This window comes from Dermacentor variabilis, chromosome 7, assembly GCF_050947875.1.
Source record: "Dermacentor variabilis isolate Ectoservices chromosome 7, ASM5094787v1, whole genome shotgun sequence".
NCBI classification, from domain to species: domain Eukaryota; kingdom Metazoa; phylum Arthropoda; class Arachnida; order Ixodida; family Ixodidae; genus Dermacentor; species Dermacentor variabilis.
In genome coordinates, this window is record NC_134574.1 from 158,165,618 (window position 1) to 158,178,915 (window position 13,298).

Sequence of the window (13,298 nt, forward strand, 5' to 3'; positions counted from 1 at the left end):
CAACGCGTATGTTTTGTTATTTTTAACCACTCGTTGGTGGCGCATTCGTCTGGGCTGCGGTGTCCACCGCGAGGGTATACGCACCACGCACTGCGCGCGAGAAAGAAGAAGTGGCATCGGGAGCCTGCCTTCGCCTCTCCATCGTTGCAGACGTGTACGATCAGCCGTGCAGTCATGGACGACTCGACAGTCACCACCTTCAGCGAGAGCACAGCGACTCTGGAGGCTAGCAGCACCACTTCGGTCGTCGAGGACAGCGAGGGTGAGTGGCCAGCATACGAAAAGTGCGTGTGTAGCGAGTACAGCGGCCGAGGCTCTTAATTGGGACACATAGAACTAAGCTCATTTTACTCGTGTCTCTCTGTGGCGTCGTGTAGTCTTTATATCTTACATTTCTCCGCGATGCTTACGCGTTAATTACTTGCCTTCGAAGTGAACTTGTGCTGTTCGCGTTTACGAGATGGCGCCTCGAACGTAACACAGTTTGTGTTTTTTGAAGGATAGCTTTATTCACAGGTGATGTTTGTCGAAGCAAAGTGCAAGGGAGAAGGAGGTCTCGTAGTTCGGAATTGTACCGGCAGGTGTTTGTAAAAAATAAAATACGCAAACTGTGTAGTCGTAAATTGGAAGCTAACAAATAATACAATCAGATCAAATGTCAAAACGCGAAAGAATTGCACTCGAATATAATAGAAACAATGTGGCAATAGCTGAGCAGGCATACATACATATATACACGCGGAGAGAATCAGCACGTAATACAGAACCAGTAAAGCTCAAATTGTAAATATTTGAAGACAACAGCTTTCAGACAATAGACCAAATGCACAAACTGGCTGTAAAGCAACTAGTTCGAGTTTAATGGTGATAAGATTATTTTATAGTTCTTGTTGTGGTGTGAAAATGCAAAAATTTGTGGACGCGATAGGATAAACATTTTCTGCATTGTGGAGCTTTCATAATTTTACGTCATTTGGTCAACTGTCGAAGTATTGCACAGAGTGAAGCTCCAACAATTTTACGTCCTGTAGCAAAGTACAGAAAAAAGGTATTCCAGAAATCAAGCTCTAACACGTTTACGACATTCCTAAAATGCTGCAATTCTTAAAAAGAAGTCGCAGTTTCGCCATACAGGTGAAACATTGTGATAGCAAGTAATCCGAAGGCTATAGGAAGTAAGGTGAGCAGTGTTATCGGCCCTACAGACTGCTGTAAGCAGCCGCTTATTAAGTTATCTAGCAAGTATGCTGTCACGCGCGCACAGGAAACATGATCGCGGACCCTCGCTGTCAAAACGCTAACGTGACGAAAAGCGGCAGCAGCGGTAAGTGAATTGCCCTTCGTGCGGCCTCTCGCTTCAACGTGAACTGGGGCGCGCGGTAACACAGCACGCTTGAAGTCATCAGCTATCTCGGGCTGCCTAGCCTTAGCAACTGCAGATAGGGCGCGCGCGGCCGCGGCCGGAGTAGAGGAGGAGGAACGCGCTAACCTTCCTCTTTTACCCTCGCCTTCCTAGCGTGCGCACATCTCCCCGCGGCGCGCTGTAAACTCTGCAGCACTTGCCCTGAGAGTGCCTGGCTAGCGCCGCAGCGCGAAAACCCCTCGTCAGCATCTACCGTCAGTACAACCTCTCTTACTCGGCGGTGCATGGAAGACATTCTGCACCCTTCGGGCTGCAACTTTCTTCTCAGGGTGCTGTTCCGTGCTCTGCTAACCTTCGCCGATGATGGCGGTCTTGCCGATCGCCTTTGAGCTTGTCCCATGACGCTCCCAGGCATTCTCTATTGTCGCTGCTACTGCCACCTCACCTTTCTCTCCCTTCCCCTTTGTGCAGTGCGGTTGAGGTGTCCTCTATTGAGAGACAGTTACCGCGCTGCGCTTATCCCCACCTTTCACCCCCAATCAAGAATCTCTCTCTCTCTTCCACCCCCCCCCCCCTTGCGAGCTGTTGAACGAGCCACCATCCTTATCGGCTCGCCTTCGAACAATTTCCCTCGCCCCTACATCACACCGCGCGCGGCCGCGATCGTACCGCACTTGGACGTTATAGGGAACGATCACGACGCCGCCTACGATGACGGCGGAAATTTGCTTGGAATGTCCATAAAATTGCTCGTAACATACACGGACAAAAGCAAGGAACGAAATTACACATACAGCGCGAATGACACACTATGGCACATGGCGCACTATGGTACATTATGGCACACCATGGCACACTAATGATACAGCAAGAGGTCCAAGTAGCAACCTTAATAAAATTGCTATCGCAATAAAAAGCATTGCACAAAATATGTCAGCACCTAGAGAGTTTGAATTTCGCTGTCTCCTCCTGTGCTGCATGGCTGCCTCGCAGGCGAGGAAGGTAGCCGCTGCCTAGGCTGGCTGTTTCCCGGCGTCTTCTACGTGTTCCTCGCCGTGCTGGTGATCGGGCTGGTGCTCTTTGAGTACAAGACCGCTGGTGAGTGCGGGCAAGCGCGATATTTTTTAATAGCGTCAGCGTTCGAGGATACCTTCGTGGCATAGCAAGCGTAGCTCAAACGACAGCATAAAAAAATTATTTGAGAAGGCCGCCCGAATTTCATCAAGAACATCGAGAGGGTACGTCCTTTTATTAACATGTCTATTTACGGCAGTTAGGCGTAACGTATTGGCTGCGTTATAGCGGAATTTCGGTCAGGTATAAAGCACTGCTATAACGGGCGGCGTCATAGCGGAATTTCGACCAGATATAAAACACTGCTATAACGCAGCAGGAAAGTCACGAATAAGTGCCCTAAATACGCATTTTATTAGAGGGCCGCACCTTTCGGCGTTGCGAACGAAAGGTGGTTGATATTCGGGTGATATTTCCGAAAAAAAATATATGTTCTTGTTTAAAAATGCTGCGCGTTGAGTTACACGCGTCTATTGCGGTGAAGTTCGATAGCAGACGGCCGCAGGGGCAATGTTCAAAATTCCTGGGTATGGCTACAAAGAAAACTCCAAGTAAACCCAAGCTCCAAAAAGGTTTTCTTTGTAGCCTCGCGCTACAGTAGAGTGGATGAACTTTTGTTTCTTCATTTAGCTAAATGGAATGGTGTTGTGCATAAGATAGAAATATTTATGGAACGGCGTTCTTTATATCTGAACCGCTTTCTCTTTGAAGAGCCTCAACAATAAATATATAGAACTACGTTCAAGTGAAATAGATCTACACTCACACTCGCCCAATCTGCCGTTCTTATGTTCCTCATACCTGTACGTATTTCCGAGAGATTGTTCCACACCTACACCTGGAAGCCCATTTAAGCGTGTGGGACATCGGTGTGCTCGTAAAATATCAGAGCTTCAATAATGAGGAGCACCGGTTCCTATATACTTTGATTTTACGTAGAACATACCTTACAAAAATATTCACACGAGTTTTTCGTAGTTAATTGTAGCTTGTAGCTAAAACTTTAGTGGAGTGAGATTAGGCATGTATGTACGTCGCTGATGTTCGAACAATAGCTAGAGGAACACGCAAAGGTGTATTTTGAATACAACTTCGCAGAAATCGAGTAGCTTGTTGAACTCTTAGAACAGTTTTCGACTTATAGGAAACAGCATCGTACCCATTCTACGCATCTAGCGCAACGTAATCTGTTTTCAGACGCGCAGGCGCACACGATTTCGCGATTACCGTCGTGATTAGGCTGCAAAAGCGGCGTGTGCACTCGCAAATGGAGTACCACTGGCGTACCGAGTCGAATTGAAGCTGGTTCTCATTTGGGAGCCCTGGTCCATGTTGCACTCATCAGTGGTAGCAGCAAGGGATGCTAAGGAATAAGGAATGGCAATCTTTCTTTTCATAAACCTTCCCCCACCTTGCGGACTTCCGCTTAACTGATTTGCCACATTCATAGCCTCCAGTGCGCGCTGTCAGCGCGCGCCGCCCGATCTCGGAGGCCGTGCCACATTCAACATACCTGTGCCTCGAGTCGTCGATTAGTTCGGCCTAGCTCTGCGACCAATTAAAATTTAATTATGGGGTTTTACGTGACAAAACCACTTTCTGATTGAGGCACGCCGTAGTGGAGGACTCCAGAAATTTCGACTCCCTGGGATTCTTGAACGTGCACCTAAATCTAAGTACACGGGTGTTTTCGCATTTCGCCCCCATCGAAATGCGGCCGCCGTGGCCGGGATTCGATACCACGACCTCGTGCTCAGCAGCCTTAGCACCATAGCCACTGAGCAAACACGGCGGGTTTGCTCTGCGACCATGTAGCATACCATCTCCAGAGCGATTGGGCAGATCCGTTATACATAGAGAGAGAAAGGATGCATAGAAAGGCAGGTAGGTTAACCAGAGGTAGTTCCGGTTGACTACCCTGCACCGGAGAAAGTAGAGGGATAAAAAAAGAAAAAGCGCGGAAGGGGCGGGCGGAGAGAGAAAGATAAACAAGCACAAACAAATCGCGTACACTAAATTACTAAATTGCACAGCATATGGCTTTGCAAGGTGCGGAAGCTTGTGTTCGATTTTAAAACGGTCGCTGAGTAATAAACAGCATTAGAATGTTCTTGAATAATGGCAGCTGGAGTTGGTTGGCACCGGATTTAAGGAACATTAGGGAAAACGTAAAAATACACGTAATGTGGGTCGTACCTCTAAAATGATCATGCGGTGCATGATAAACGCTCGGCATGCAAGGTAAAATATGCATTAATGCATCTTTACCATCTGTTTCTCTACACAGGCGTGCGCCAAATGATCTTCGCACCTGCGGAGATCACGCCCGAAGTGATAGCCCCTGCAGTCCTACGCAGTAAGATGGTTTTAGGTTTTTCCATTTTCTTTTCATTATCTAAGAAAGGCCCAAGTGACCACATAGACTAAAATCATCGTGTTTGTTCATATCTGGACACCTCCTTCGATATTTTTTTTTTTATTTTCACGGCCCGTGATGAACAAACCTAATGAGTTGAGAGAAAATCCGCAGAGTATCTACAAAGTTATTAAGTCTTACTCTTGCTAAGCTCTATAACATTCTGCTCAGATCATTTGGTATAGCGACTGTCGCCGATGTAGGCGCAGGACTCGGATTCGATTTCAAGACCAGAAATAATGCTTCTTCTTCTTCTTTTTTTTTTTGTCGGAACGCAAAGCTTTCTTTCCGGGGAACCATCTTTCCTCGTAACCTTTAGCTTTACTCAGATAAACGCTACTTTGCCTTCCTTTTTCTTATATAACAAAGTGGCGGGGAGCGGGCTCACTGAAAGATAGGAGGATGGTGCTTGTAGTCTGGAAAATACGGTACTGCGTTGAATCCTCGGTCTGCCTTGAACCACCCATTGTTGGTCAAGGGGACACTGGTAAGCGATTGCACGTGACCGATTTATTTCAAGGAGTTCTTCGATACGCAAGAACTAAATGGCGTAGATTTATATCAAACAATATCTTACGACCCATTTCGTGGATGCAGATAATCTCGAAAAACGTTTTGTGCACGTAAGCAAGCACTCGAGCACCATTGCCTGGTATAACGAAAAAAAAAATCTAGGCCCCAATTTAGCAGCGCTAGCTAAGTGTGCGATAACGTACTTAGATTGTTATTTATGTGACGCCTTGACAGCTGCGTGCTCTTGCGTCACGCCGAGCTTGAACACTTCCATTGATCAAAGTTTCAGTTTCAGTTTATTATTGGATATTTTTCGACGAAAAGTCGGTGCATTACAAAAGATACAAAGCGAGGTGTTTATAGGTATAGACTCTCACAAATTTCCTATTTCGTGCTTACTGTTTCGTGTTCAATCCTCTAAAGAAATGCGCTACCGAACCTCTGTTTTCCGGCACAGAAGCCTAGGGTTGCCAACCATATCGACTTTATCGGGACAGTCCCGACTTTGAGTACATGTCCCGTGTCCCGATTTGACCTAGTCGGGATGGCGTTGTCATAATGAAACATACAGGCGGTTTCGTTTTTTTGATAGTTCGATTTCTGTTACAGGCCCTAACTGTTCCCCGTACCTCTATTCGTATTGCTTGATGTGTTAATCTGGCAACAAAACTGCTCCTTTCTGGTTGTAAATCAACGCTAAAAAATTTAGCGAGCATTCCGGATGTGCAATATCTCAGCCATGCTAATTTTCATACAGCTTACTTTAGAGGACAGACCCCTTATTATTAAGAGCATTAAGATTAGGAGTGTCATAGCCGAAAAAAAAAGTGTGTGTGTGTGTGGGAAGTGTGAAAAGCCGGTCACGAAGTAGATGTAGAGAGGGGATGGGAGAGCTTAAAAGCGTGTATATGTGTATTTATATTTTCTCTACGCAGTCCTTGGTGTGATTGTTTGTTGGCTTCCTGTTCTTCTATCGTTCATTTATAACGAAGGTCCCGAATCTGGCAGCCTTTATGCCATTAGCTAGCAAACGAAGTTTTTTTAGTGACGTGCCTGCTCTCCTAAGTTTACGTGTTACGTGACGCCATCGTGCAAGAAAGGATGTTCCACGCCCGCCAACCATGATATGAGTGGCGCTGGCTAACGCTCCCAGGGCTACTTCTAGTAAAACATCAATACCCAAGTTAGTGGACGAATTGATAGCCACTGCCCTAGCACAATCGGTAGTGCGACGCACGCGTAATGGGGAGGTTGTGGGTTCGACTCTCACTGGCGACGCGGTAACTTTTTGTCTACTTTCATTTCCCTTTCCTTTATTATTTTCGACATTTCCATTTCTACCACGGCTGATTTCCCTGATGCTTTCCTTGGCTTCATTGTCTGTCGGCGTCATACGGTCATGATATGTACATGTGTTACACACACACACACACACACACACACACACACACACACACACACACACACACACACACACACATATATATATATATATATATATATATATATATATATATATATATATATATATATATATATATATATATATATATATATATATATGTCCTCAGTTGCGCGTCACTCTTCGAAGAAGCAGGACGTGTGTCGAATGAGCTCCTGTACAACACTTTGCAATGTAGTGAACGCGGTTTAAGTCACAGATCCGGGACCTCACAGAGGTGCGACGTAATGCTAGCGTATTCCTCATTTTCCATTTCGCATTAAATGACCACTGAGTTTCTTTTGATTTTCCGACCTTCCGAATTTCTGGGCTTGGCCATACATCGAGCCCGTCCGAATAGGGTATTCAAACCCACGTTCCGGCAGGTGGCGGTAGCATCAAAATGGCTGCGACAGCGACGAGTGCCGGCAAAACTGCGGGTGCCGCCGCGACGCCTAGTAAGAGCCGGGCCGGCCACACGGTCGCCGTCACCACGGCTTCGACCAACAGCTCGACGGCCGGGACCCGGGGTCTGATGAGGCGGTTTCTGTGGCCCTTCGGCACCGCCACACCTGTCGCCAAGAGCACCGGGCCGCGATGGCGTCCACCTGGTGAGCAAATGCGAGCCATGGGTTCGCGAAGTTGACCACTGTATGTTTTGTTTCATGTCGAATTCCTCCAGATATTTCTCGTGGTTTGGCTAAACGCGGGCGAAATGGATAACGCATGGCGACAGGTTGTGTGTCCCAGTCGCTGATGCTTTCTTTTTGTTGTACGCAATAACTATATGCATATACACAACGTTATTTTATCTAATCATTTGATTGACATGATGCCAATTACAAAGTACTTAGGGAGGGAAGCAGGGGAGACACGCTTCCAGTGTATGTGTCAGTTCGCCCGTAAGTTTATTAAATTTCACGTAATAGCCGAGACGCTGACCTGAGCAGCAGCGATGGCGGCGCCATTTGGTTACATTGAGTTCAACCAGAGCGTAAAAAATCATTATTAAAATTTTGGGCTCTCACTCAGCTGCTGGCGTGAAGCCGTCAGACACAGCATAATTATAAACATATAGTGCTTTGGAAAATTAAATTTCTTAAGCGAGAACAGCATGAAACTCGGAAACGTTTCGTACGCTCTGTGGTTGAACAAATGCCGAAATACGTCGTTAGTAGCGCTCCTGTTGCTGCCGTCGGCGTCTCCAGCGTACTGTATAGTGCCATAAAGTGCTATACGTACGCAGGACAGGTTAAAACTCTTTCTTGTGCCTTTTCAGAGTCGTGCTTCAACGTGACCGTGGTGACGTGCGACTTCGAGTCGTTCCGGGAGCGGGCCTTCTACGTGGCCGAGTCCTCGTACGGCGGCTTCTTCTGCGCCGAGTGGCTGCAGCACACGCACTGCCCCGTCAACGAGGATCGCTTCAGCGTCTACAGCCACTGCGACTCGAAGTGCAAAGGTGGGCACCTAACCGGCTCATTGCTCACACTCGTGAGTGATTCTAAGAAAGCGATTCGGTTTGTCACCAAGTGTTGAAGCTTTTTATAGGTGAGAACCCACGTAAATTTACTGTCACCCATAGGGACCTGGCGAACATAGGTCATGCGTCTAAGATGTGATCATAAATTATACACAGTGCTTGCCCTGGTTCGTCAAGCATCTTGCCTGAAGCCTCTTATGTGTCATATGTGCCTCCGTGATGTGTGATCACGAAAAATTTCCCTGCGATAACAATTCGTGATGGGTACTTAGAAGGACGGGCGCATTCTGGGCAGAAGCCTCTTGAGCCTCATATACGCCAGATCACGCGAAAAGCTAAAGAGAAATAAGACAGGCGGGGAAATATGCAAATATGTGCTACGAATCTGGGAGGAAACAACGATCACTCACTGAGTGCATGCTAGATGGCACCACAATATCGCTCCGCGTGCAGCACGGGAAAAGAGTTCGTGGCGAGCAGGACCTGCACCCGGGTATAATGCTATACTTCGCCTGTGTGTGTGTCAACGTGCAGCTGAAGCGGCGATAGAGAAAGCAAGAACCGGCACGTCAGCGGCAGTTTGGGTAAGGGAAACCGGTACTTGCTATCACGTGTTTATTCAGACGAAGTTTTATGCGAACGGTATTCAGTTTCGTCCAGCTCAAAGCACTTGTAGCCAAACAAGGCCGTAGTGAGCGACACATCTGAGCCTGCTGGACCTTCGCGTTCTCGTCGAGTTTACAATGATACGTAGCAAACGCGCAACGAGTGAAAACGTGCGATAATTCGTGGCACCCACGCGCTTGCCGACGCAGCCACCTCGGGCCACAAGTGCGACGAGCCGAGGTTCCGGCTGTGCACCACGGCCGACAAGGTGTACCAGTACTACTACAGCCAGGGCAAGTGCGAACCTCTGGACAACGATGAGACGGGCTGCCTGGTTGGCAGGAACCGCTTCGAGAACGGGGACGCCTGCACGCAGGCCTGCGGTGGTGAGTGTGTGTATGTATGTACGGACGAACCACCGCATGCCACTGAAAATGGGAAGCAAACGAGAAAGCAAAGCATTCGATTCGTCGGAGACTACTCGTCGCAAACATATCGCTGCTCCGGTTACTGGAATTGGCTGGAAATATTTCCACGTTGGGGAAAACCTGTAAGCATTCGAATGCGGATGTTTATGCGATAAATAAATAAATAAATAAATAAATAAATAAATAAATAAATAAATAAATAAATAAATAAATAATGGCTGTGGCTTAGCTAAGGTTAAGCCCAGGATGCGAAGCATACTAGCCTTTATTTTAGTTGTTGAACCACTGTTTAGCCTGGTGAACTGCTGTTGCTTGGCTATATTTGGTTCGGCTAGACGAAGAAACAACTCATGCGTTACTCTGCTTCGCCTTCAAGAGTGGAACGCGACAGCGTTCCCGTCGACCCGCCAAGGGGTGTAAGACAATGGGCTACAGCGCAGCGACTACGCGCCCCGCATTGGACGCGGTGAGCGTCGAGCAACGCAGCGTTCGGCGCCGCAACGAAATGTGCGCCTGAGCAAGCGACGCACGCCTAGCCTTAGAAACAGCTCGTTTCTAAGGCAACACCGCATTCACTAGAGGCGCTTTTGTACCGCTTTGAAGCATCGTACTCGTGGCTCAGTGGTAGCGTCTCCGTCTCACACTCCGGAGACCCTGGCTCGATTCCCACCCAGCCCATCTTGCAAGAGTTGAGCCATAGCCACCTAGAAACAAGCGCAGCTGTTTATATACCGCCGCAACGCCGCGAGCGACGGCGCGAGTTGGAGCCCCGTTTCTCCTCTGTCGTGACGTCACGGTGTCACGTGGTCAGCCTTGAAGGCGACACCGCCGCGCCTGAGGAGCTGGGTTGAGCTCTAGTAATATGCTTCGCATAATAAATAAATAATATTGACGTGACTATCGTCGTAGCGGAAACCGCATCTATCAAGTTTCCAGCTGCAGGTACCAGTTATTTGTGTTGCCTTTGTTTTCTTTCGCTAAGCATAACACCCCGTCCCACCGTCTCGTCTGCAGCAGTGATTGAGGCACGCAAAGGGGAGGGCTCCTGCGCCTGCGCTGTAACCCAACTGTTTTCCATAGCTTAAGGACCTCTAGAGAGTTAAGAAAAGCTTTATCCAGTAAACTAAATTTCTGTAATAGAAACACGTCCGCTTTTACCTTGAGAGGAGGCTTGGCAAACTCGAAAAGGCATAGAGAAAAATAAAGTAGGTGGGACGCCATTTTCAAGTACACGTCCACCCCCACCCTAGGGCTCCCGTGACGTCATCGTGGATTTTGACAGCATCTGCTTCGATCTCCAGTGAGCTTTTCATAGTTAAAGATGGACTCTGCTGCATGCTAAAGGGCTGAAATATGCGATGAATGAAGTTTTGGGAACCTCAGCTGTGCCAAGTTACCTAAATATTAGAAAATACTTCTAAATATGTAATGTCACACAATGACGCACAATGAGGTTTTGGCGCGAGATCCAAGGAAGGGACGCTTGCCCTCCGTTTTCTCCACCATGGTAATGAACTCCTTCTCACCATATAGGAATGAAAATACGCATTTAGTAAGAATGATTTACCCTTCAGAAGGCATTTACCGTCGCTTGTTAGTGTCACTTTAACGCATAGCCGCGTAGTGGACTACATATATAGCGCAGTGTTTTGCGCGTGTCTACAAAAAAAAAACACTTTGATATTTAATATGAAAGTCAGCGCGTAAAACTCATTCTATTTTTTAAAGCGATAGCTTTAAGGGCCCCGTGGCGCCGTAAGTCCGGCGTCGTCGGCGTTGTGCGTGCGTTGACCGTGAGCGAAAATTTTCTACCAGCGTGGCGCGCGCCGTGTTTCTACCAATCACAGAGCGGCGCGCGCCGCATCCGCCGGTTCCTTGCAGCACCACCAGATGGCGCTCGCTTCCACGCATCCGTCACATCTGTCGCATCCGCGGCGCCGGCCGCGTGGAAAAAGAAAGAACCAGAAAACTTAGCTTCCGTGCATAGCGGCCTCCGCAAGCGTTTTTCGGTAAAGACGACGGTTGCAAAAGCTGAAGTTGGCGGGAAGCATGAGAAGCAGTCTTTAATGCTATCGCGTTAATGCTATGCGTGTGCCATTTTTCTATATAAGAAGGACTTGATTAAGAAAACTTAGTCATGCCGTTTTGTACCGTACAGTTTCTTTCAAAAATAACTAGACGGAACTCTAGCTCTGCGATAATTCGCTTGTATGGAAACATCCATCTGTCTCATTTTCGTGCTTGTGACTTCAAATGTTCTTTCGACAATAAATATCACGTTTTATCGTATTTAAATTTTTAAGCACTGTTGGTTTTTAATGCACCAGGGCAATGAACACGTGCGTAGTTATTTGTTGCACTTACCGAAAATGGTCAATTTGCGAATTCACACAGCACTTTCAAGTGAGAAGCAGCGCAATGTTTAGTAGTCCATGTACTGCTTGTCATGGGCATGTAGGCTGGACCGCCATAGTGTACTTGGGCCTCCCGTAGACATTAGCGCCAGTTTTCTATGTAGTAAATTTCGTAGGAAACTCTGGGTGTGTTTCAATTGTGGCTAGCTTTGAAGACAATCCAAAGCCAAGGTGAAAAAAAAAAAAATAAGTTCGAGAGCCCGTCGTACACGGTTCCTTTGTCGCGGGCTCCGAAAAGTCCCCCGTTTTATTTATTTTTAGCCTTAGAGGTACACTAAAGAGAAAAATAATTTCTTCTGCATCGGTAAATTACTTTTCTATGACGCCAAAGACACCACTCTTACCACGATAAGACGCTTGGTAAACCAGAAAAAGCGCAAAAACGAAATACGGGTGGCGAGGCCTCCTTGAAGTTCTCGTACCTGGTCGCTGTGTCGTCTTGGATTTTGACGGCATCTTCTACGGCCTACTTAATTATATAGCGGTACAGATTGACTGCACTGTATACTAAAGGAACCAAATATTAAACATGGCCAGTTTCGGGAACCTTTACTCAGCCAACGCGGCCCTAATGCGAAAACATACTTTGGAATGCCTAACGTCACACTGACGTGCGGCGTCAGGGTTCCGGCGCGAAATACAAATACTGATACTTCGACCTTCATTTACTCATCTAATAACCAAACTAAACTATTATTTTGAAATGACTGCCTGCAGGGTTCTCAAACAATGCTTTATTAGTCTCAAGGGATTTATTGCTTCGCTTTAGCGTCCCTCTAACAGTGACCAGCAACTTCTTCACCATCGCGTTACCTGATCGGACGACTTTTCGTCGAACCCTCGACTAAAGAAAGGCCTCTGTGGTCTGCATCGTCGCACCGTTCTCACCCGGCGGTCGCGCGCGCGCGCGCAGACGAGGACACCCTGCAGAGCCGCTGTCGAGACGAGTGGGGCGTTGCGACGTGCGCGTTCGACCACCTGCGCTACCTGTACTACTACAACGCCGAGAACCAGGCGTGCGAGATGTACAACTTCTGCGGCCGCAGCGCCTTCCGCACGGCGCACGACTGCGAGCGGGCCTGCCTGGCCGAGCAGCCGCCGCCGCCTTCGGTCGCCGACGACGTGAGCGCTTCGCCGGCGGAGAGGCGCGCGACCACCAAGGACGACGCGGCCGACGGCAGGGCCGTCCGGGCGCCGTACGTGAGGCGGCGAAGGCGACCGCGCAGGACGCGCTGACGCGCACCCGGCGCGAACGGACTTTGGTATTTTTAGTTCTCGTCGTCGTTCGTTACGATTTGAATAAAGTAGCGTGTGTAGTGATTTTTAGAAGAAAGGAAGAGAGAAGTGCAGTGCCGTAACTGTCTCTCAAAGAAGGACACCTCAACAGCACTGCACAGGGTAAGGGGAGTGGGGAGAAAAGGATCAGGAAGAGAAGGAAAGAAAGCGGCAAAAAAAAAAAGACAAGGTTGAAGAAGGAGCGATGCGGGGCTTATAGCCGCGCTCTCAGCTGCGTTTCGCAGCAAAAGTCAAGGAATAAAGTAGCGCGAAACAGCGCGCATAACG

At 48.0% G+C, this 13,298-nt stretch overlaps 1 protein-coding gene across 1 annotated transcript; it reads left to right on the top strand.

Moving 5' to 3' along the window:
- On the top strand, positions 1-13,024 carry LOC142587234 (uncharacterized). The gene is made up of 7 exons (XM_075698105.1): positions 1-262; positions 2,357-2,461; positions 4,725-4,793; positions 7,194-7,418; positions 8,087-8,266; positions 9,103-9,279; positions 12,649-13,024. The coding sequence occupies exons 1-7, from the start codon at positions 175-177 to the stop codon at positions 12,969-12,971; spliced, it is 1,167 nt and encodes a 388-aa protein (XP_075554220.1). The 5' UTR covers positions 1-174; the 3' UTR covers positions 12,972-13,024.
- Positions 13,025-13,298: the final 274 nt, after the last annotated feature.